Source organism: Pseudoliparis swirei, chromosome 20, assembly GCF_029220125.1.
Source record: "Pseudoliparis swirei isolate HS2019 ecotype Mariana Trench chromosome 20, NWPU_hadal_v1, whole genome shotgun sequence".
NCBI classification, from domain to species: Eukaryota; Metazoa; Chordata; class Actinopteri; order Perciformes; family Liparidae; genus Pseudoliparis; species Pseudoliparis swirei.
In genome coordinates this window covers 9,710,479-9,735,035 of record NC_079407.1, presented here as the reverse complement: position 1 = coordinate 9,735,035, position 24,557 = coordinate 9,710,479, and the positions used below count along the sequence as shown (strand labels likewise).

Below are 24,557 nucleotides of genomic sequence, written 5' to 3'. Positions count from 1 at the left end.
TGTTCATGAGGGTCAGCGGGGGACCCGGGCTCTGTTCATGAGGGTCAGCGGGGGACCCGGGCTCTGTTCAGGAGCCCGACAGCCAACGGGAAGGAGCTGCTGGTGTGGCGTGAGGTCTTGGTCCTGATGGACCTCAGCCTCCTGCCAGAGGGGAGGGACCCAAACAGTGAGTAGAAGGGTCTGTAGTGGACGATGAGGGACTGCGCTGCAGAGCCACAGCCACGTCCCTGCACCTGCCGCTGTTGGAGTAGTAGCAGACTCCTCCACCCCTTGCCCCGCCAGAGAGCGCTGTGTCACGGTACAGCTGGAAACGCGCGAGCGCACCGGCACGCCCAGCCCTCCGCCGCTGCCCCATAGCGTGGGCCAAGGAGAGCGCACCCTCGACGACAATATCCAGAAGCTCCACCGAAAGTTGGAAGCAAATCCGCCGGAGCCGCTCCCTCAATGTTCACAAGCTCATCTCTGGCGAAAGAGCTACGGGAATCGCAGCAGAAAAACAGTATCCAAAACAAAAACAACACTAAACAATAAGCACCTAGGCAGCCATTTGCGGCGCCATGGTAGCCGAACCATATACAGTGAAAGCGGTGCAAGGGTTATCGATGTTGATAACATTTGAGGAGGATCTGGCCAGGGGTGATTTATTTTAAAGTCTTATAGTAGTGGTCAGGAATGTTCTCCTGTATCTGTCCCTGTGAAGCGGAGCTGAAGCCGTCTGTTGGAGAACGTGCTGTCCCCGCAGTAGGTGGTGGAGAGGGTGGTCCAGGTTATCCAATATGGTTATCCAATATGGACAACCTAGGTGGTCCTGTTTGCAGCCAATGATGGAGCCGGCTTTCCTCACCAGTTTACTGAGTCGGTTGGCGTCTCCGGCTCCAATGCTGCTCCAAGACCAGCTTCTCCAGCATCTTCATCACATGGGATGTGAGGGTAACTGGTCGGAAGTCCTTGAGGTCAGATAAAGTTGACTTCTTTGGAACAGGCATAACTTCTTCCACAGCACCGGGACTTCCTCCTGCCTCAAGCTCAGGTTGTCGAGGTGCTGCAGGACATCCGACAGATAGATAGAGCAGGTCTTCAGGACCCCAGGGCTGATTCCATCAAGTCCTGCGGCTGTGCATTGGTGGAGTCTCCAGCTTTCGTCACAGAGAACGGGGGGGGGGAGGGAGAACCCATTGTGCAGCTCACCAGGGAGGACAGGTGTTTTGGAGGTTTGTTGTGTGGAGGACACTGATGAGGGCTGAACTACACCTATTGAAGAAACATTTGAGCTACCTCCAACCTTGAAGCGAGATATCTGCTTCATTCCGGTCCACACCACCCTTGCTCGAGGATGGCCTCTTGAAGGACTCCTTGCACACCCTGAGTTTCACCTTCAGCTCGCACTGGACTCTCCTGAGCTCATCCCTGTCCCCAGACCTGGAAGCTGCTTCCTTCTTATTAAGAAGTGCTCACAGGTCACTGGTGATCGATGGCTTGTATGGTGGTGTGAACAGAGAACTTTATGTATTCTGTGATGCAGCCCGTCATGCTGTTGATGTCCTCCCCATGTGGTCCACGCAGCTCATCCCAGTCCGTTGACTCAAAACAGTCCTGCAGGTCTGAGACCATCTCCTAACAGTCTTGGTGGTCTCAGGCAGCCTCTGCACCAGAGGAACATATTTGGGTGTAAACAGGACCAGGTCGTGATCAGACCTGCCAAGGCCCCCCAGTGGTACTGTATGCATCCTTAGCATTTGCATACAGTAAGTCCAGAGTTTATTGTTCCGTGTGGGGCAGTCAACATACTGGTGAAAAATTGGCAAGGCTTTATCCAGGCTGGTGTGGTTAAAGTCACCAGTTATTGCTAAAAATGCACCAGGATGTTGACTCGGCAGTCAAGAAACAGGAGAGTGGATGGTGTCCACTGCTTCCTCGGCGCCAGCTGATGGTGGCACGTAAACCGCGAAAATAATGGCGGATGTGATTTGCGAGGTCGCTGTGAAAGTGCTTTGTCAAATGGGGTTTCCAGCAGAGGACTAGGTCGCCGCAGCATGTTTGCATTGTAAATAAGCACGCGAGTGTGTTGTGGCTCAGACGATTAGAGTTTTGCGTCAGCCTCAGTGTGTGAGAGTTCATGGAGCAGTCAGTTCATACCAGGCAGGAGAAAGGAATGCTATATTACAAATTGAAGGCAGTGAGCTGAGAGACGCACTTAATTTGATTTAAATGTCATCAATGCGGAAACAAAGTGCCAAGTGAAGAAGTCGGAGCGAATGACTAAAAATACCACACAACAGATATCTGTGTTCTCGCTCTCACGCTCTCTTTCGTGCTCTCTCTCGGGCTCTCTCTCTCTCTCTCTCTCTCTCAGCTGTGATCAGGTTCATTAATGACGGGGCGAATAAGGGAGGAGGACATATACTGCAGAGGGATTAGATCAGAGAGCTCAGTTGTGTTGTAGCGGTAACTTTTCATACTCCACATTTAATACACCAGCTGCTCAAGCCCGCTAGCACAAAAAGCAGGGCATTGTCGTGAGACCGAAACATAAAACACAAGTTCTACCATTTGGTTTCTGTTTTGGAGAATACGGGATGTGGTTTACAGAGAAGATGTGTCTGCTGTCTCCTCAAGAGGAGCCTGGGTTTGGATCCCGGTCTGGGCAGTCCCTTTGTGTGGAGTCTGTGTCAGCGTGGGTTTCCTTTCGGGTTCTCCAGCTTCCTCCCACGGTCCATAGACATGCAGTTCAGGTTAATTGAATTCTGGATTGCTCATAGGTGGGGTATTTCACCAAAAGCCAAATATCTCAGTCACCAAAGTCAGGAGGGTTCATGCTCTGGAAAACCAGGAGAACCATGGAAATCCATCCCGTAGTTGTTAAGATATTTCAGTTGGTTCCAAAGTAGCAAACTCCATGACGTAACATTAAACGGAAAACGTTGAAGAAACAGAACGATATTAAAAGTAACAAAATAAAAGCACATATAATGCACAATGAACTTAAGATCCATTTGATAAACAATGAAACACTGAGAACGAGCCAGTAAAACTGTCAATGGATGTCAATGGATGTCAATGGATGTTTCTCAGTTCTTTCCTTTCGTGGTGGCAAACCCTGAACATTATTCATGCCAACTGCATCAAGTATAAATTACCAACCAACTTTACACACACGTCCATGCTTGCTGTCATATACATTAAAGTACAGCTGAACATACTGCGTGAGAGCTAGTGGGAAATGATATGCGTGTCCCACGTTCTTGTTCTCCGCTCGGGCATTGTCAAATTATATCAGAGGCAGTAAAAATGTTTTGTATTTTATCAAATCAATAAATAACTAGAATGGGCACTCGGTAGAGCGCATACCTTCGCATATCACAAGATTGGGCATTGAATTATGAACATTTTGGCATTAGTTGCATGCCAATTGGACAAAAATGTATCGTGCTATGGTAACAAAAGAGTTTGACCTTTCCATGACCTTGACCTTGACCTTTGACCCGATTGATCCCAAAATCTAATCAAATGGTCCCCGGATAATAACCAATCATCCCACCAAATTTCAGGCGATTCAAGAACATTTTGACCTGTTCATGACCTTTGACCTTGACCTTTGACCCGATCGATCCCAAAATCTAGTCAACTGGTCCCTGGATAATAAACAATCATCCCACCAAATTTCATGCGATTCGGTTCAATACTTTTTGAGTTCTGCGAAAGATTTTGACCTGTTCATGACCTTTGACCTTTGACCCGATCGATCCCAAAATCTAATCAACTGGTCCCCGGATAATAAACAATCATCCCACCAAATTTCATGCGATTCGGTTAAATACTTTTTGAGTTTTGCGAATAACACGCATAAAAATAAATAAATAAATAAATAAATACACGGCGATCAAAACATAACCTTCCGGCATTTTCAATGCGAAGGTAATGAACTTGTTGATCAAATGTATTAGAGGGACCTTAAAGTCTGGGTAAAATAAAATATGAGATTTGTTTCTATGCACATTATTCACTCACTAAAAACATGAAAAGACTATACTCTGTTGCGCTGAATTGTGAAATTCAACTATTGAACAGTTTTACACAATTCTTGTGTTCAGGATTTTCAAGTCATGGCTCAATGACACATTGGAGCCATCCTTTAGTATAATGCCCCCAATAACACTAAATCAAAACTCGAGCACACAGCATCTGTGGTTCTGCTGCTCCCCAGTCACAACACTTACTTACAGTTTGCTAGCAGGACAAGTCTTGGTGGACTAAAAGAAAATGTTTCTACCGCTTGCCCAGCCATGTCTGTCTCGTCTCTGTGTGTCTGCCTTTCCGAATGGATTACCTAACTCCTCCGGTCAGACACGTTCTAATATCGGTTGGTAATAGTAGTTCTGCAGCATGTTGTGGCTCCATCTTCATCATTGGTCTAGATTAGTGGCTGACCTAGCTGCTCTTCTCCATGATGGACACTGTGTGTGTGATGCTGATTAGGCAGCCATGTGTTGCCAGTCAAAGGATTATGTGTGCCTGATGCTTCTGATTTACCAAACAAGAAGGTTAACACAACACTGTTCGGCTGTTAATCCTCTTTCCTACTTATTCGCCTCTCACTTGATCTCTAATAGCCTCTTGGATCCAAGTAGCCAGATCAGGTTCTCCTATTCCAGATTTGACACTGGCTGAGTTGGCCGTTCTGCTGGGATCTAATCCTCTTGCCTTCCAGAGATGGGGATTAACCAGTGCCACGATAAGAGGGAGGTGTTGTTAAACTAAGCAGGCACTGGGCTAAACGGAGCCTTCGCTGCCACTGATGAGCAGGAGATGAGTCAAACATACATGTGTGTTTGACATTCCCAACTAAGTGTGTGTGCTCTTGCGCAACAATCAAATTAGGTTTCATTTAAATGCTTCCAAGACTTATCAACAAACACTTTAATTGAGAATATATTACATAGAAAATACCGGTTTTTGGCTAAGTAGCAAACACTATATCTTTTTTATCTTAGTCTGACTTTACTCCCATAATTGTCCATTGAGCGTGTGTAAGACGTCCAAACCCAGACATGTTGTGTCGTTGCTGAATTTTACAATCAATGTTGAGCGGAAACACAACATGTCGGGACTCGGTTAGGTGTTTTTTAAATAGTCGTCCTCTGTCTGTCAGAGGATAAAATGTATGTTTCCTTTAACACAGATTGTGGTGAGGTCTCAGAGGACATACCACTGTGTTCCTCGAATAGATTTTGTGCCAGTGAGTGGGCACTATACCCTCAGTATTTTAACTGTCGACTTGTTTAAACATGGCAGTACTTTTGTCGGTGGCACTCCGACCCCCCTGCCAGCATCACAGTGCATTTCTCTCTCCGCTGATGTGGCGTGGAGTTTCTTCCCTCCACTTTTGTTTCACAAACTGAATTATTTACAGAAGTGCTGCAGCCCCGATGAATAATACAGAAGTCTGCAGCAGGAAAGGCTCGAAGAGTAAAGAAGGGAGGCCTGGAGAGGTGAGCAGCTGTTCTGTGACAAATGACAATGAGGTGTTTGGTTTCAGGTCTGATGCATCTACCTACTATCTTAGTACCATCCTGTTGGGGAAACAACTCTGCTATTATGTGTGGCTGTATGAATAAAGGGACAGGAAACAACCTCAGTCAGAGGATCAGATGCACATTCATCTGCAGCTGAAAATTGTCCCCATAAAACTATCTATTTGCCTGCTGTAGGAAATGATTAAACCTTTTCCGGAAAGAGAAACTAAACTTGTGATTTGTTCTAGATTGTTGTCTCCTGGAGGAACCACCAGGCTTGGAGCTTAGAGCCTCAGACAGCACAGTACTGAAACGTAGGTTTGGGTCTTTTATGGGACTTTTAGAGGATAAGAACTGCATACGTTAGAATAGCTCCACCATCTGCCTTTTAGTTCATGGCTTATGGTTACTAACGTGAAGATGATTGGTAGGGATGCACACATCTGAAACAACGCTATTGCAGAATTACAACTGGATCGGGTATTAACCATGCTTGACCAATCCACTTGTAAAGTCCGTATTTCCGTTCCAATTTGTTCCATCCATTTAGGCACAAAGGTCCTCCATCTCTTTGTTGGCATATATCATGGCTGGAGCTATTTGACTCTGAGAACAGTCTCAGGTCATGATTTCTTACACTGGAAGGAAGTATGGTAGTATTTAGGCTAAAATTAGTTTCCCATAAACCCAGTGACTTCCTCTCCCTGACCGCCTTTTATAAGGACATTACCAGGTGGAGCTGGAGTGGTGCAGTAGCATTGTGTCAGAAGCCCCTGCCTGATTGGCCTCCCTCTGCTGACCGCTGCTGACTGAAACCGCTCAGTCAGCAGTCTGCTTTCTCTCCATGCTGAGCACTTTGTAACAATCTGACAGATTTCTGTTCAATATTCAATCGTTAAAGTGTGGTAGGCCAGTGTTAAGTCTCTCAGGGTCAGACCAGTGGTACCAGTTCATGGAGACATCGATGTATTCCAGTCTGCCCACCTGTGAAATGATTGACATCACATGGCTTGATTTACAGAGAGGCGGAGACCCCTCCCTTTCCAGTCCTCATGGGACCTTATTTCATAAAACAATATGTATGCTAGTCAATGGAGACAAAGGTTTGTTTTTGATCCCGTCTGAATTGTGGCATATTTAGTTTGCTGATGGGAAATAAAACCGCAGTGAAAAGGCGCAGGGTGAGGCAGATAATACTCTGCCTCACTGAAGGGGCGCACATGAGCCAACGGGTACTTGTTGCTGCTTCTTCTACGCAGAGGCGCCAAGCGAGTCAAGTCCGTTTGTTTTTGTATTTTGCTACGCCAGACTGCCAACATGGAAGAGGATTATATATCTAAGCTTAAAAATGTCTCAAAACTGAACTTTCAGTCAAAAGTGGACGTGATTAACACAGGTAGACCAACGCTGGAGCCAAAAGGTTTGCTTCAAACTTTTGTTTACCTTTACGTATCTGTAATATGTACCTTGTGCGTGTGTGTGTTGTGTAAAGAATGCTGATGAGACATGAAAAAACCAGTAGCCAATTGAATAAGCTACCCTTTTGGGTTTATATATTTGTAAATCTGACACTAAAGGAGTCAGTGCCTCACCAACCATGAACCTCACCGCACGTCACTGCAAGGCAGGCACTGGAAGTCTTTCAACAGGTTTTTAATAGGTTACACTTCTTGTTCATCAAAGTTTAACATCTTTGTTTGCTTTGGGTTGCTGCATACCCTTTATTTGTGTTGTTCTAGCGTAGTTTAACACAAAACACACGTTGCCCTTCTATTCATCCACCCACCTCTTCCACTGGACAACCAACCAGGAGTAAGACTGAATGGATGGACCTTTAGATAAACCTTGTTGAGCACGTTTCTTTGCGTTGTACTGGTTCCCTTAATACATAGGTCTTTAATTTGGATTATTTCCGAAAATAAATCATACGTCTGGTTCAGCTAGATAATCTTCAGAAAGACTATTATTCAGTGTTTCCCCTAGGTTTACAGCTTCAGGGGGGGAAGAACCGACCGACCGACACAAACACTTGAAACATGTTGGTGTACATTTATTTTATTTTCATGACCACCACAAAGGGTGCACGTTTTGTCACTGCAGTGGATTTTTCGGGGCTTTTCAAAGAAGAGTTCCAGAGCCTCTTGATAAGGAAAGTCAGAAACATCTGGCCCATTAATTGAAATCCGCAAGCAGCAAGATGGTCTCCTTGCAGCCTGTTGCGGATGTTTGTCCTGACCTGCAAATACATAAACTGTTGGGCTTTAAAAGTGAAAGCTGATATCTTGGAATAGTGATAGCTTACACAGTAAATCCCATTGTAAAAAGTCTATATTACTCTGTTCATGCAGGAGAAGTCCCTCTCACAGTTTACACTGCTGACTGGGACTGAGGGCAATGGCAGCCAGCAGGCTCCTTGTTGGGTTAGGGTGAGCGACTTGTTCCATCTTCTCCACCGTGGGAGCGTTTAAAAAATGCAGATATAGCGGTTTGTTTTTCACGCGACATATTTAATGCTCTGCCGGCTAGTGGGAGTGAGCTCACTTGTGTGCGCAGACACGCCGGCATCGGAGCTCTGCGGCGCGCGAGACGGAGAGCCGAGAAGTGTTAACGCGACACGTAGAGACAGAAATGACATGCTGTTGTGTAGAGACGATCAACAACAGACGGCTGTTTAGTTTGTTTAATAAAAGAACAAAGACGTGCTCTTTAAGAAAAGGGACCTTAAATTACTTCTGCTGTAATCTGGTGCGATAGAGAAAATTACAGGATGGCGGGCGGAGATTTCAGGGGGCGGGCCGCCACCCTGATGGAATGGTGGGGGAAACACTGCACTTGTGTCGAGGTCCCACGCGGGAAAATCAAACGGCATAACTCTTACTTTAGTTTTGACACATTCCTGTAAAACAGTTTTCATTTCCGCTATCGACCATGGGACATTAACAACTATTTCTGCGTTATACTTGTTGTAGAAATACCACAAATGTCGGAACATCGAGCGCCCTGTGTCTGGGTTCATATATGATCCGTCGTCGCACAGCTCCGCCTCCAGGACGAGTGTCTGATGAAGCCGCTTCCAGCGCTCATTCAGGACCAGCAGTGACTGTTTGGCTGGCCGTGCTGAGTGCTGTTCCCATGTAGCCAGTGTTTTATTTTACCTTGAAATGAATCACAGAGTAAAGGCAGACATCGCCCGACGGAGTTGCCATGTTCATGGCTTCCTCCCAAGTTTACATCCACAGTTCCTTTTGCGCAAGTGAAACATTGATTTTCGCTCGGCAAACAGCAAAAAGAGATTATTGACGAGAGTGTGTCAATGGAAACGTGCCCACAACCCGATGTGTCAACAGAAACACATGAGAACAGTCCTAACGCTCATACGCCGAGTGAAGCCGAAGTAGATGCATGACAAGTTGAAGTAATAGCCTGTCTTGTTGAGCTGATAAACCCATATTCTGAATCATTAGTCCCACATCCAACAGTGAGGCACAGTACCATAATCACAAGGCACGCCGTTTTGAACTGAAATTGTGTCTCCTTCAGGATCTAATGGTCATTTCTAAAGAAGAGCTGCATAAAAAAAGCAAAACAATGCCGTGCATGGACCCCAACATGGCCGCCAAAGGTTGTTGTGGTCACGTGAGTGAATACGCTCTGGTAAACGCATTCGATCGGGAGCGCGCGAGGGTTTTGATAAAGTTAGCGGAAGGATTCACATAACACAACATCCGATTTGCAAAGTTAGCGGAAAGAACCACGTGAAACAACATCCGTTTTTCAAAATAAGATGTCGATAAATCATACACTAACATATACAAGTAAACAATGAACTGATTTTGTATCTTTATAGATCATTTCTGAGATTTAGCTTGAATTATGCTAACATTTTTACTGTACCAAGGAAGAGTTTATAAAAATAAGTCAGACTTTTGAATGTTAAAAAAAGTCCTGTATATAGATTTCCCCAAGAGTTCCAGGAAATGAATAATGCAGATGTGTACCATACATATCTGAAATCCCCATCACTGGCAATCAATCAATTTTAATGTATCAATAGGACATTTTTCAAAGTAAAAGCCCTAAATGTTTAAAGAAATCGGTAATTTCTTTAATGTTTGAGGTGCTTTATATATGTATTTCCTCATAATCCTAGGCAATAATACACAACAAGGCTGGAACAGCACGCGTGTTTCTCGTTAGCCCCCACCTTTTATAATGCACATCGCTTCAAAACCCACAAGGCTGACATATTTATTATGTTGGAACAAACTCGTAATGCTTCATTCTGTACACATGACATATATTGCTTCTGTCCATCCGTGGAGAAGGATCCTCCTCTGTTGCTCTCCTGAAGGTTTCTTCCCTTTTTTTCCCCATGAAAAGTTTTTTTTCGATTTCTTCAGAGTTTTGCCAGTTCCCATGTGAGGTCCTGGGACAGGGATGTCGGATGTGTACAGATTGTAAAGCCCTATGAGGCAAATTTGTGATATTGGGCTATATAAAATAAACTTAATTGAAATATAAAAAATGTAAGACAAAATCTTGTCTTAACTACAGACCCTATTTCTGACTTCTAACCAAAAACAGATTCAAACATACATTGAATCCAGGAAGTAAATAAATGCTTCCTCTTACTTCAATCTTTAACTAAACATTTTATTGTGTGCTATTACTAGTTCACAGTTTCAATTCAGAAAGAAAGTTCTGAGTGTTGTTACTAAATGCTATTAATATGTTCCTTTATTAAGTCACAAAACCATCACTTAAGAATACTGCAGTGAACCCATGGTGTCAACGGCCTGCTGGGAAAATTACACACAATGAGCTATTTCGAACACAGCCGGCAGCCGGGCCCGGCCTAATGGATTTATTTTACCGGCAACGACTCAAGTGTTACATATTAGAATGGTTGTTGTTCCTGTAGCCGACCCGCTTGTTCTTGTTGACTCAAGGAAAGTGAAGAAAAGAACTGTTTTAACGTTATTTAGCATTGCTGTAGCGTTAGCAGGCCATAGTCAGCCGACATTATGCTGGACTGCCCTGAAGCTCCGCCCCTGCTGCCGCACAGAGTGCTGTTTACTTGTTTATTTACATTTCCAGATTAGTACCTTCCTGTTGGGGAAACAACTCTGCTATTATGTGTGGCTGTATGTATAAAGGGACAGGAAACAACCTCAGTCAGAGGATCAGATGCACATTCATCTGCAGCTGAAAATTGTCCCCATAAAACTATCTATTTGCCTGCTGTAGGAAATGATTAAACCTTTTCCGGAAAGAGAAACTAAACTTGTGATTTTGCATGTCCAGATTGTAAGACATTTAAAAAAAGCACTCCATAAAGTTGCCATCAGTGCAGACAGACAGCTTTGTCAACATTTTACTTATTTAGTCAAACAAGATCATGTTTATACTCCTCAAAGTATCACATGTGTAGCTGGCATGCAAGTCAAAGGAATAGACCTGAAAAAAAGGCTTTCTACGAAGGCAACGTAGCAAACCCCGCGATATTCTCGACCAATTGCAGACTGACACTAGGCTGCTGGTGGGTGAAGGATATACTTCAGCCAGCATGCCGCTGAAACCCAAAGCCAAAGAACTGCTTTGTTTTCTCCACCAATGGGTTCTTTTGTTCACGCCAACCTGTTAAATTCATCGAAGCCACAAACATACAGAAGGTCAATGTGCCAGTCCTACGCAATCACTCACTCCACACATAGACACCCTCAGCTCAAAGGCCACACTTCAGCACATGTCCGCTGCCACGCGGCTTATCTGCTGTTCTGTTTCTGTTTGAGCAAACAGGGCAGCGCTGGGCTCTGTGTTCTATCCGCTGTTCCTCGACTGACCTCCGGCCTGGGGCTTCTCTCAGCCGGAGACCACAGACCGTGGACCCGGCTTGTTGTTCACTCACTATGTGCGGTCGCTGCTGTGTGTCGCTGTGCTCATAACTCAAGGCCGTCCTATGGAAGGGTTTTTAATTATTAACATAATTCCCTGTCAAAATATCCAAATACCACTTTGTGAAAAGCTAAAGGCATCTAAGGCAGTCTGTCCCAGTATGGAGACGGATTGCTCTCAAGCGCACTGGAACGAGCATCACTCTCTCTTAAGCTGACTGAGTGAGAGCTGTTTGGGAGCATCTACTGAAATACTGGAAATGAGGTTGTTGGTTCAATCCCCTGGATGGCATGACCAATCTGGCCGGGGGAAGTTAAAAGCAGCGCTGTGCTATCCTTGAGCCAGGCCCTTAACCCCAAACGCTGTTTCTTTTTGGATTTTATAGCACCTGACCCCTTTCCCTTTGACGTTGTGAGGTCAAAGCAGCTGGAATCTTAGGAAAAATCATATCTCTGGTGTTGTCCTTCCCACGCGTTCCATAGATCTCTGCAGCCAGACAGAATGAACATGCTTGGAGTTAACATGATGTGATGCTGATGGCTGTATCATCTGTTTATCATGCTGGTATCTCAAACTGCCCACGTGTGTCTAAAGTCATCTTCATGTCAGTTAGCATAACATGTTCACATGTAGCACAGACAAACACATCATGAACCTGTCTGACCTACATCTGACACCCTGCTCACTCAGGCTTGTCAAACACACGATTCTGCAGTACTGCATTAAAAAGAAGATCCTCCGTTACACCGGCTTTGCTCTTCTACCCTGACCCAAACGACGTGGGGATAAAGCTGTTCTAGTGGATCATTGATGCCGACGTGACAGAAATGGGAGAGGCAGCGGCAAGTTCTCCTTCACACAGATGTAGATTTGGTCTCTGACGGCCTCTAATACTGCTCACTTCCGTGTCCGTTCCTTTTCCACTGAATCCGAGCTTTAGTTATTGGAGTCTTGAGACCCTCTTGATTACTCAAAGAATTATATGAGAGTTGCAAATAATTAAGGATGAGCCAGGCCCTTAACTCCAAACGCTTTTAAGCTTAAAAAGTTCAGTACCAGTCGATTAGGTGTGGGTCTTGGACATTGCCCACACTTGATGATATTACTATGATAGCAGAGTACAAGTACAGGTATCAAACACGAGAGCTCAGTGTGACACACGACAGCATGGTGCGAGTTTCCGATCCGTCCACATGAGACACCTTGTCCAGCTCTGGTCTGGTACATGAAACCTACTCGGCTACATTGTCAGTGAGTTGTCTTTGTTTTTATGTAAATGCAGGTATCGTTTGACAAATTGATGGACTGTATCTCAAAAAACTGGAAACAACTTAATTACCAAACAGAGCCTGTAACAAATATGTTGGAGAATTGAGTCTGTTGAAACACAGATGAGCAGCTCTGTATCAGTTACATCAGTGAGCATCCAGTACAGAGCTCCCTGTGGGACGTGTTTAGTCTAGTTTAGGATAAAGACCAGCGGGAGATGGAAACTTGCCTCGATCCGTCGAAATCTGTTTGATTTACGGAGTGAATCTTGTTTGTTTATGGATACGTGTACAACCACTGCACATAACTTGTCAGCAAGTCATCCCGGTTTGATCTGTGCCCGACTGTAACTCAGTAGGTGAAGCGCACCACATGTCTGAACGCTTTGTATCTCCAGCTGCTGGTGGCGATGATGCTGTGTCCTACTGGTCAGTTCAGAGTCTGAACCCCTGTGTCCTTTACAATCCATCCAATCCTGTGTGTGTGTGTGTGTGTGTGTGTGTGTGTGTGTGTGTGTGTGTGTGTGTGTGTGTGTGTGTGTGTGTGTGTGTGTGTGTGTGTGTGTGTGTGTGTGTGTGTGTGTGTGTGTGTGTGTGTGTGTGTGTGTGTGTGTGTGTGTGTGTGTGTGTGTGTGTGTGTGTGTGTGTGTGTGTGTGTGTGTGTGTCATATTAGAGTGCATTCTCCTGGGTGCATGAGTGGAATGTCACATGCCATTGAGGAAATGTTCTTGAGTAGTGACCCTTTGCTAAGTCCCACCCCTCGAACACCGCCTGACCAATCATAGCGTAGCTTTAGCCAGCTTTCACCAGGATGTCTACATGTGTCTACTGGATATGTCAAGGATGGAGACATGTTTATGATGAAGAACAATATCAGAGTCAGGGACCAAACAAGGGACCAAACAACAGTTACACTGAAAGAAAATCAGTGTGCCAAAGACACAAAACAACACTACACTAGTTTACTGTACTTCAATATTATGATTTGATGTGTGGATATGTAAATAAGTAACGTTAAGGGAGGCATGAATATCCAAATATTGGTGTTGGCCTAAAGTATTATACAAACTAATCCCAAATCGCTTTGACCAAAAGTGAGAGAAATTCAATTAGTTCCGACTTCGGACTTCCAGATGCAGCTAATGGGAAACTAAACATATCAGAAGATTTCAACTGTGGAGCATTTCAGTGCATGTGTGTTGCTCTTAGCTGATCGGGCTTTACGTCAACCCGTGTGTACATGACACACTTCGTGACTATTCAAGACTTTGGAACACAGTGTTACGTCACTGCATTTATTCTTACCCCACCCTCCTCTTTAAGCTACACTCTATTTCCAAAGTCTGCCCTGCCCATACACAACCTCTTCCTTGTTCTCCTACACCTCAATCTCAGCTGGACTCAGTCTGTCTCTGCATTCATTTCACAGTGCAGTTTGCTTCCACTTTGTCTTCATCTCACATTGCTGTTCCTCTCTAGGATATCATGGCAGTCGCCTGGTAATAATGGTATGCTTTGTGTGGCTGCACGTGGAGATTTCCCTGGTACTCTGGCTCCATCTTGTGGTCTAAAGTGAACAAATACAAGAGGTCGATGTCTGTGTCCTTGTGTGGTGGACAGTCCATAGTCCATGTTGGACAGGATTTAGTTTGCTTTAGTGGAGACGGAATGTAAAAATCTCTCTTGGTTGCTTGTGTCAGAGACGTATTCTCAGACTTTATTCAACCCTAACTTGTATACATTGCATTCATATACATTCCCAACTAATCAGAGTATACTATGTTCCCTCTTAATGTTTGGGGAAGAGGTGGACATACAAAGGTGAAAACAGTGACTTTTGAAGCATTGTGCTTGAATGTGTCCCTGTTTAACCAAAACACTGACCTAGTCTCCAACCGAAGTTGAATGTGTTGTTGCCTTAACCCAACAGCTTTACACGTCTTGACATTTCGACTGGTGCAGTCAGTATGACCACTGTTGTTTAACCAACACTTCTTGTCTCGCGGTCCGGGCTCTTGTGTTTCCATCTGGTGGCGGTCGTTTAGCAACATGTCATGTACACACGGTCAGGATAAGTTGTTCACTTTTTAGAACAACTTGTTTCTTTGCTGTTGTAATGGAACAGGTGACACATCTGTTTGTTAGTTATAGCTCTTATCTACTCTTTGGAAAGACCCCACGCTGTCAAAGTCGTAAGACTCATCATCAATTCCTCGTTTGTAAAAGTTGTAAAAGATGTCCATGAATGACATTGAACTGCATAGTGTCTTATTAACTCAAAATATAAGGGTAAAAATGGCCATCAATGCCTGGTTGTCAGCGTAGCAACCCTCTTTATTTATATGAGAATATACTTGATTGGGGGGCTTCCGCTTCAACTCTAGTGGTTCGTGGTCAGCATCACTGTTGTTCATCCAGTTCCAGCAGAGAGACAAGCCATCGTATTATTTCATCTAACATGTTCCACTCTGCTTCTGCTTTTCTTTGCTCTGCCATGCTTGGACTGTTTCACACAGGAAGCTTACGACACACTCAACTGTAGACATGCAGCATGTTGGAGACGTGGCTATCAAGTGAAACCTATGCAACAGGGGAGAGAAGGTTTTAGTGAGCGTTGGTGTTCAGGTCGCTGAGGAACCGGACGTGGAATTGAACCAGCACGTGATGCTTGGACAAGGTGTGAAGGTATGTCTCCAGTAGAAGGGACGGAATAGCACAGGTAGTCTCTGCACATGTTCAGGAACTAGTTAACGAGTGCCACCAGACAGACCTGTCTTAGCATTAGCTGTCCAGCTAGCCAGCTGCTGTTCTCCAACTGTGACTGACAGAAACCCGAAGTGAACATGTCAGACAGCTCGAACAGTGGAGCCACTTGACGGGGTTGCGTCTTTTAGAAAATAAGAGATTGAGCATGAGAGTACAACTTTACTGTACTGTCTTCATTGTGTCTACTGCTAAAACTCACTTTCAACTTCAGTTTACTCATCCATTCATTGTACGTGTACAGATTGTAAAGCCCTCTGAGGCTGATTTGTGATTTTGGGCTATCCAAAATACACTGAATTTAATTAAATTCATTGTTCACCAAACTTTTGTTGGGTCCAGCTTCTCAGTGTTTAATATGTACCATCCATCTAAGATTGTATTTGTTGATAAAAACAGTTTTAATAATCAGCTTTAATGAGTTATTGTGAGGATGCTACTAAAACATCTCCTTCAGACAACTGGTTTCTCACCAAATATACATTTCACAAGATTACATGTGAACACATCATGATAACGATCTAATTGACTTTAATCCGATCCTCATTTTTACCGAATGGAGCAAATGTTGTCTCTCAACACGGATCCGTTAGTCACGATGTATCATTATCGTCATGTGTGCTGAAGAGCTGCTCTGTGTGTCACCAGTATTCAACATATTACCTTATTATCTTCATAAAATATACTATAAATCCGTGACACAAAAAAGGCTCTTCATTACCAGTAAGATTGGTTGGTGGATTTCTTCATCTGCCGGTCCTCTGAGCCGTTGAGTCACAAAGTTAATTTTGAACAGTGACTCCATATCAAAACAAACCCCAGTACCACAGTAGTGCGTCAGATTGTCCCCTGAATGCACCATGATGTCACCGATATTTTCTGGAGCCTTTGTAGCCTTACACACACACACACACACACAGCTGAGATGACAGCAACTGCAGCAGTATGTATGGCTGCCGATTGGACCGTGGAGGTACTGGGGGGAGTTCGTGGAGAGCAGGGGCTCTTATTTTTACCCCCGCTCAACACCCTCAGCTGTCCCCACGTCTCCTGTCTGTCCACCGTCAGGAATAGCCGGCCTATCAGAGCACTCCCCCTCTCCTCGGCTCTGCTGTTTCACTTTCCACTGTGTCTCCAGTCGTTTGCTCAGACCTCCTCGACCCGGTCCATTTGTTCTATTCGATCGCTGACTGTGGGAACTATTTGGATACGAGTTGTGGAATTACTTCAGGTAGAACCTTGTGTGAGAAGCATGTGTGGGGAATATATGGCAAGCGTGGGCCCTCGAGATTCCACTGACTGTGGCACTATTTTTAGAATATAGTTAGCTGAGGACGCATCTTTAGGGTTTTTTCAACCGATTGTAGCATTTTACAGAAGCAGCTTTTGTGCCAAGTGATGGTTCCACTGTTCCTACTCAGACTTTAAACAGTAAGAGAGGGATAATTTAAGAGAAGTGTGAGGAACACAGTTTGGCAGCTTTGAAGAGGTAGGTACGTGCTCGGTGCGAGCTCATGTGCTTATTGGGACTGTTGGGAAATGTAGTTTAGACTGAAATTAAGTGAATTGTCATGTTGTTTTCAGTTCAGTTGCATGAGTTGTGGCACTCTGATACGGTCTTTGTTATTAGGCAAATACCACTTTGACAACTATGTCGAGGTTTTAGGTGTTTGTGTTCAGACCAATACGATTCAGGCGTACTGTGGATACGAGGGCTGGGTAATCCTTCAGTATTAATATTACAGTTGTAACGTATGATCTTGAGATGAAGGAAAAGTGTAGTTTTATTCAATACTGAGGAGTGTGGAGCACAGTTCTATGGTTGAACATCAGTTTGATAATTTTATGTTTTTTGGCATACATGTGCCACATGTGAAAATCTCACTGTACCTTAACGTTCTGGAGTCAAGAAGTTTGATTAAAATTCACTGACCAATTTCTAATTTAAATCCCCCCCACATAGATAGTTCATAGAGATATTTCGTAATTCTGAGATCAATTGACCCTTTGCCAAGTCCCACTTCTGGAACTCAGACTAGCCAATCATAGCGTAGCATCGGCTAGCTCCCAAAGGACTCTCATTCCGATGCTCTTCATGTCCAGGCTGGGTTAGTGGATAGTGAGCTCGCCATGATTATATGTTGTGTAATAGTGCTACTCATGACCCGAGAGGTAGGAAGGAGTTATGTTAAAACCTATTGAGCTAACATTACCCAAGTATGTTAGCACATCATTAAACAGCATTAGCGCTATGCTAGCTACTGAAGGTATACTGAATGTCTGCACATGCTGCTTATGCTTTTTAATGATTGTAACCGTGCATGAAGACCAACCCAGGTTTACAGGTAGTCATGGTCAAGCAATCACTTTTTAGTTGGCTCTGATATTTCTCCAGTTGGGGCAGTTGGTGACAGCGTGGCTCCATGGTAACGTAGCTCTGTCAGCTGGCCGGAAGAGAAGTGGGTGGCGGCGCTTAGCAAAGGGCTCATTCTGAGGCTCGGATTTTCACTTCAGTCCCGATGAATCTGAAACAAACCTCATTGTAATGCATGTATAATATTGTCAGATGTGCTGTGGTATTATCTGAAGCCTTCATGTTTGTCATCTATTGTCATATATGGGAGGCCTCTCTGGTCGGAGTCGCTGGTACTGACACAAAGTGCAGATGAGAGATCTTCCATTCTGTCCCTAGTATCTGAGATCTGTCTCTGCACGACGACAAGTTAGAGTTCTGTTGATTGCAGCCGTTTTCAAGTCCGTTTGTCAATATGTCCCATGCGTGAGTGAACCCAAGCATGTTCTCTATCTGACATCCATTGTTGCTGTTCTCTCGCTTGTTGGGTCTGTTCAGGTTGACCACATTTCAGATCAGGTCTTATAATACTCTGGTAGATGTGGACTGGGTCCACTGTCCTCTGCTTCCTGGTTAGGTCCTTCATGGGTCTGCTTTATGTCAGACCTCCACCCCAGATATCACCAGTCCACCACAAACCACTCAACTGTCAACATTAGCAGAGCAAGTAGCAGCTGCTTGTTTCTTTCTGCGGGATATGTGTGTGAGCTTGCTTTTGGCTTTGTTGATTGTGTTGTCTCCATTCCAATGACACATGTGCTATGTGAAGAACACACGTTGGTCACATGAGGTCCACTGGTAAAACCAAACCGGAGCAAAAAGGCATCCATTGCACATGATAGTAAAAGAAGAATTAGTCCAGCATCAATCCCGTATCCTCACAGCTATTTTGGTCCTTTTGAATATATTGCATTTAAAAAATGTGCTAACATAAAATATTACCAGGGAGACAATAAGGTGGTGTGGTTTGATAGTTGGTGTCAACTGATCTGTATATCTAAGATGTTTGTGATCTGTGACTACAGCACTGCTCTTGGGTCTTTTTTTTGCGCGGGTGGCCTCTCTCTGAGGGAGGAGTCTGGCCCACATCCTGTCTGATCCAGAAATAAACCAACGGACTCATTCAGAGACCTCTGATAAGAGCCAAGCCGGACCTGAAATGCTTAACAGCCTCTAGTCCAAGTCATGTTGTTGGAGAGCAGCTTTGTTCTGTTTTAAAACTGGATAAGAGTTCAGCAAGGCAGAACCCCAGGCAGCACACCTCTGCTGACATGTTTGGAACCAATATGGACGCAGGCTTAATCTCTGGATGAGCCGTGTATGACGAAAAGCCGTGAACGCTCTCATCATGAGGGTTAATTTGTAAAAGGTTTCTTCAAAGATGTACATTCTATTAACTGTAATTCACATTTTGGTTGTGGTGAAAAGAGTTATAAATAATATAACAACAGTAAATATGTGAAAAAAAGCATAGTATTTAATTAATTGACTACTCAGAACTACAGCAGGGCTGTATATTCTAACTCTGAATGAATCACATTATTTTAGTTTTTTAAATGTACAATCTTTCTTTGTAAATGGTTTTGAATGGAGTACCGGTATTCTTTTGACTTTTTGTATATATTTTGTGGAAGCACTGCTTGTCAAGATGTCGAGACATTTAGTACAATATATTGTGATATTTGATTATATATATAACAACCATACCAAGTTATGATCATGAAAATGTCTCAAAGCATTCTAAAATAACCGGGTTATTTTAGAATGCTTTGAGACACACCATAAATAATTTGTGGGTGTTTCTCTGGATCCCTGGATACATGGATACATCACCATTAAAAGAGTTATTTTATGAGTGGTGTACTTTTACATTTTGTGTTTTTAATTTCTTTAAACCTGCTCTAATCTCCTGTTCATCCTCTGCTTCTCCCAGACCCCATTCACTGCGTTGCTCAATGTGGCTCTGTCTACAGTGAGACTCCAATGATCCCTCTAGCCTGAAGATCCTCATTTCTGTGTTCTCACCATTCTTCTTCTCTTAGCTTCCCTCCACCTCCTCTTCCTCCTGCTCTCATCTCATCCACCACAGCCCATGACCGCAGATCAGCCAACATGGCTTTTTCATCTCGCTTTTCCTTCTGGGAGCAAAAGGGAAGTCTCATTTGGACATTTCATAAAGCACTCTTACACAGCATGGTGTTCCAGTGTTTTACGTTGTGTATTAACATGTGTGTCTTTAGATAAGTCTGGTCTTTGCTTGTATCACGCGAAGAGCGTGATGGCGTTCACTCACATGTATCAGCACATGTTATAGTAGCTGTGACTTTTTACCACCTATGACCTTGACCAGTTCACTTCCAATGCAGTGAGTGCTTGAAGTGTTTTTATCTAAAGAAAGATGTTGCTGTGCAAAAATCCTTTTTATGCAAAAGAACAGAACATGTGCATGTTTTGAGGTTTGCACGGCATGTGACAGACAGCAGCTTCATAGAGTGTTCAGGTTTTCATCTAGTCTTTTTGATATCAACACATTTAGGTCAAAGAAGATAACAAGCCAGAAAACAAAAGTGTAAGTAAATGCAGTCCATATGTTTCTCTTGGGTACATATGTAAGAGCTGTCTTATGTCAGCCAGGGATCGATGCAGGTGTGGAGAACAGTCCAAGAACATTTTCATATTCATAGTCTGAACCTCACTGAACTTAATTTATTTTTCTATGAAGTTGTTTGTGTATTTATCATATGATATTTAGAGAAGTAATCTTCAATACACAACCCTGTCATTAATACACATTCCCTCTGGATGAACAAACAGGTTCATGAGATTTGATCTTTGGCTCTGGCCCCAAATGCTTCACTTTCTTCATTCAAGAACATTTTACCCAAGCGTTACATTGCAGAACCGGAAGTCTTGCTTTTGGACAAAGTTAAACAGTTAAAATAGCCTAAAAAAAGATTTCTAAAGGACTTGTGCTTTTAAGAGTAATATGGCAAACTGTAAGCAGCTTGTCAATTGTTACTAACTTTCAACAAATGGCCCGTCAGTCAGTTCTCCGAGACATTCTGGCTTCCTCATAGGATCTTAGTGCCCGACAAACCCTCCTCAAGTATACCGTATGTGGGTTTCAGGGTTTTTGAAATAGTCAGTTGGAAGTATTAAGCAGATAGCTGTTCAGTGCACTCCTACAGATACAGTTTTTGTAACTTTGGATTTAAATTTCTCTCCGTCACATTTGGAGTTGTGTGATTGATCAGCTTACCCATAAAGGAAGCAAACCTTTTGACTGTTTATTAAAGGCATAACCACATGGTGCTTGGAGTTTCCTTCATCATTCTTGTCCTAACACCTCCTTCTCTTTCCTCTCTACGAGTAGCCAGAGAGTGAAGGGCTGCCCAACCGGTCCAAGTCAGTGTCAGCTCTAGACCCTGGCAGGGGTTTATTCCGGGCAACAAGTCCCCCATCAGTGTCCCCCACGGAGTCGCTCCATCGGGTCAGAAGTCCCTCCCCAGCAAAAGTCAGGATACCTGTTAAAGTGCCTGAACGCTTCAAAAGCCCTGAGCCAGTGTCAAAGCCATTTAGAAGCTCTGAACCACCTCATGCTCCTCTGAGCCCAGAGCCAATTATGAACAGTGAGCGAGAGCAAAATGGCATAATGAGCAAAGGCGTGGTCAATACTACAGCCAACGGCACCTGCACCAACCCGATGGATACGACAGAGGACAAGGGTCTGACAAGAAAGAAAGTAGTAAAGGTGGTCCGCCGTGTTGTCAGGAAGGTCCTGCCAGAAGAGGATGAGACCACTCTGCCAACACAACCATCACATAAAGCGCCACAAGTAGCCACGCCTGCTGCCGAAGCAGTTAAAGCGATGCTTGCCCCAGCTTCTGTGTCTAAGTCAATGTCAGGCTTCTCTTTTAAACATGACGTCATCAAAACGGAAGACAAAGACGACATTTCGCGAGGATTAATGAACCTTATGGTCCGAGGCAGGACCAGGCAGCCTCGCCCCAGAATATGGAAAGACGAACGACCAGAAAAAACAGACTTGGAGAAGAAAAATGAGACGGCAGGGAAAGTTGCTGAGCCGGAGGAGAAGAAAGAAGATAACACCACTCTAAAGCTGCACAGGGTCGATCCCAAACCTACAAGCTCTGGTCCAGATATACAGGAGGCCAAACCTCCTGTGGTTTCTGTAAACCTGACCAGCACCGCACCTGAGCACTCTGCTCCAAAGTTGTTCAAATCGACTCATTCCAGACCCACATCTCTCCCACCAGTTGTTGGCTTTGTGCCTGCTCCCAAGCCTTCACCCTTGTCTCCGCCTCCTGGCTTCATACCTGCACCAAGACCAACTGCTGTCAAAAAACCCACTCCTACAAATCCTCCTCCAGCTACCGAAGTGGCCCAAATAACTCCCTCACTCACTCCATCCCATTTCATCCCAGCTCCTCAGCCCTCTACGCTTTCTCCTCCCCGTCCCAGTCCTAATGCACTGACTCCCCCTCAAGGAGTCATTCCCATTCAACAGACTGCTGTCGGTCAACAAGAGGTACACTCTCCACACTTCGCATGTCTGGTCAACATTTGGGACATTGGTGTGGAAAGTGCATGAACATTTGAAATGCATGTTTGAAATGGAAGAGCACTTTGGAGTTGTTTTACGGACACTGTGTGTGTAGCCTCAGTGTGGCACGGTTTTAGAGTAACTTGACAGCCGCATGCTACGGACTATAAAAAGAAACACATAATATTGTTTCCCTTTCTTCAGAATAAGTAGGCTATAGTTTACTTTTTCTCTATAGCCACTGCCTGTAATTTCAGTCAGTTGGTTTGTTTTAATTCTGTCTAAAATAAAATAATCTGTCAAAAAAGATAGATAATCATTTATTAGTCTAGAACAAGAAAAGGTTTCAACAAGCCATCTTATTTTACAAGTATGTCATTGTTCAGTGTCAACAGGGGCAGTTAAGGAGCAGGAAGTACTTCCTGACCATAATTTCCCATTTTGACGATGTTCAGTCACAACCACTTTATTTCCTACACAACTTTTAATCTAATAACAAATTTGGATTTGCTGTCAAAATAGCAGATTGTTTATTGTTACTTACTCCAGAGATTCTTTTTGTTCAGCATCTTTTAAGTGTTTGCTCTTTTTATTTTCTTATTGAGCCCTAAAACCTAAAGTCTACCGTCCAAACAGACTTTTTTAACCCATGAGATCCCACATAGCAGAATGTAGCTCATAAGCCTTGTTACAAAAGCCGAGTCCAACCCGAGACTGTTCCAAATGAGGAACTTCAATAGCCCGGCGTCTCTTGTCACTAACGGGAAACCCATGTAGAGCCAGAGAGGAACTCAAAACCTTTGAACAGACACAGATGGAACAACTTTACAGATGGAAGACATAGCTACAAAAAGACATTCCTGGCTCTTGCTGAATTTATGCAGCGAAGACCTCACCGGGTCTCAGTTTGCTCCAAATCCCATGCTGCCAATAACCAGTACCCTTGGAAGGGATTCTGCTCCCAGATTCTCAAAACATTGACTGTGTCAAATATTTTTTTGGTTTCGCTGGATAGATATTAACTTCTGTATGACAAATCTCGATGAATGAAAAAGAATAAGACGAATGTTAGTCACATTAGGATCAGGGTTTTGCCCCACAGGCTGAATGCCTGGTGGTTTGTTGCAACTTGTAACCTGCCTTGCAAATATTCTTCTTTTCACCTAACAATCGTACTGTTGTACAATGTGTGAGGCATTGATTTGCGAGTGTGCATGCTAACTGAAGCACCCTTGGAGAGTCCGTGTTAGCAGCACTTCTAAGGCGCTAAGAACAGATTCCACAGTAAACACAATGCTATGTAATGTGTGCAGAGTCTTCTGTAGGGAACATGAGTCAGGACACTCTTGGGTTTGTGAGGAAAACATCACATATCCATACGTTCTGTGACGTTGTGCTTGTGTGTAGTTGTGTGCTTTGCTTCAGCTTTATTTCTGGACTTAGTGTTGATGTGTTGCTGCTTTGGATCTTCCGTCTGCATATTATTCATGGACCTATGTCTCTTTTTCTGTCCATGGCAACCCTTGCACAACTAAAAATGGCAAATTCTTGTGCCGTTAAACAAATATCTATCTTAACGACATAAAACTTAACTTAAATTCAAATTAACACTGCTGATGTTCCCCTAAAAATACGCCTGCATTATGAGCTTAACCTGGTTGACTTGCAGAATGTCAGCCTCCCTAAATATATTTCTTCTAGGTTGTTTGCATTAGTCACCATGCCTGACAGGCTTAGTTTATTGGTCTACATATTTACAGGTGCACAGCAGAGGGTGTCCCTTGCTCTCTTGACTGGGGCAGAACAGTTGTGACTCATGACGGAGTGAAATATTCCCTTTGCTGTCGTCCTGGCTCAAACCTTATGACTCTTACTTCTATGGCTGCTCTCAAAAGTCAAATCTCAGTTTCCAAATGTTTGTTTGGGAAACTTTCCAATGGGTCCACAAAAGCAAGCAGAGACGTCCCCTTCTGAGTCTTGTGCTATCTTGTACTATTGGCCGATATCAAGTCTGGTCCAGTCTTTTGTCTAAATGTTGATTCTGAAATATACATCTGAAACATTGAAATAACAGCTGTAGACGACGACATCTAACACACCCTTTGCCTTCGGCAGCTGCAGAAACACTTGTGTTTGTACAATGGTGTGCAAAGGGGAGGGTTTTCCCCCTCAAGTGATCTTAGACTGACATCCAAGTTTG

At 43.9% G+C, this 24,557-nt stretch overlaps 1 protein-coding gene across 14 annotated transcripts in view; it reads left to right on the top strand.

Annotated features, from left to right (window-relative positions):
- LOC130210401 (unconventional myosin-XVIIIa-like) overlaps window positions 1–24,557 on the top strand; it is a 118,340-nt gene that overhangs the window by 12,785 nt on the left and 80,998 nt on the right. For 9 of the 14 annotated variants that reach the window (XM_056440654.1, XM_056440653.1, XM_056440650.1 and 6 more), the window contains exons 1-4: window positions 16,586–16,671; window positions 19,836–19,945; window positions 20,331–20,362; window positions 21,167–22,342. The exons of 3 other annotated variants lie outside the window; for them this stretch is intronic. In XM_056440654.1, coding sequence (XP_056296629.1) covers window positions 19,906–19,945; window positions 20,331–20,362; window positions 21,167–22,342 — 1,248 coding nt within the window. In that variant the 5' untranslated portion in view covers window positions 16,586–16,671; window positions 19,836–19,905. Of the gene's footprint in view, window positions 1–16,529; window positions 16,672–19,835; window positions 19,946–20,330; window positions 20,363–21,166; window positions 22,343–24,557 lie in introns of those variants that run through there. 2 more of the 14 variants (XM_056440642.1, XM_056440655.1) reach the window with 2 other exon arrangements.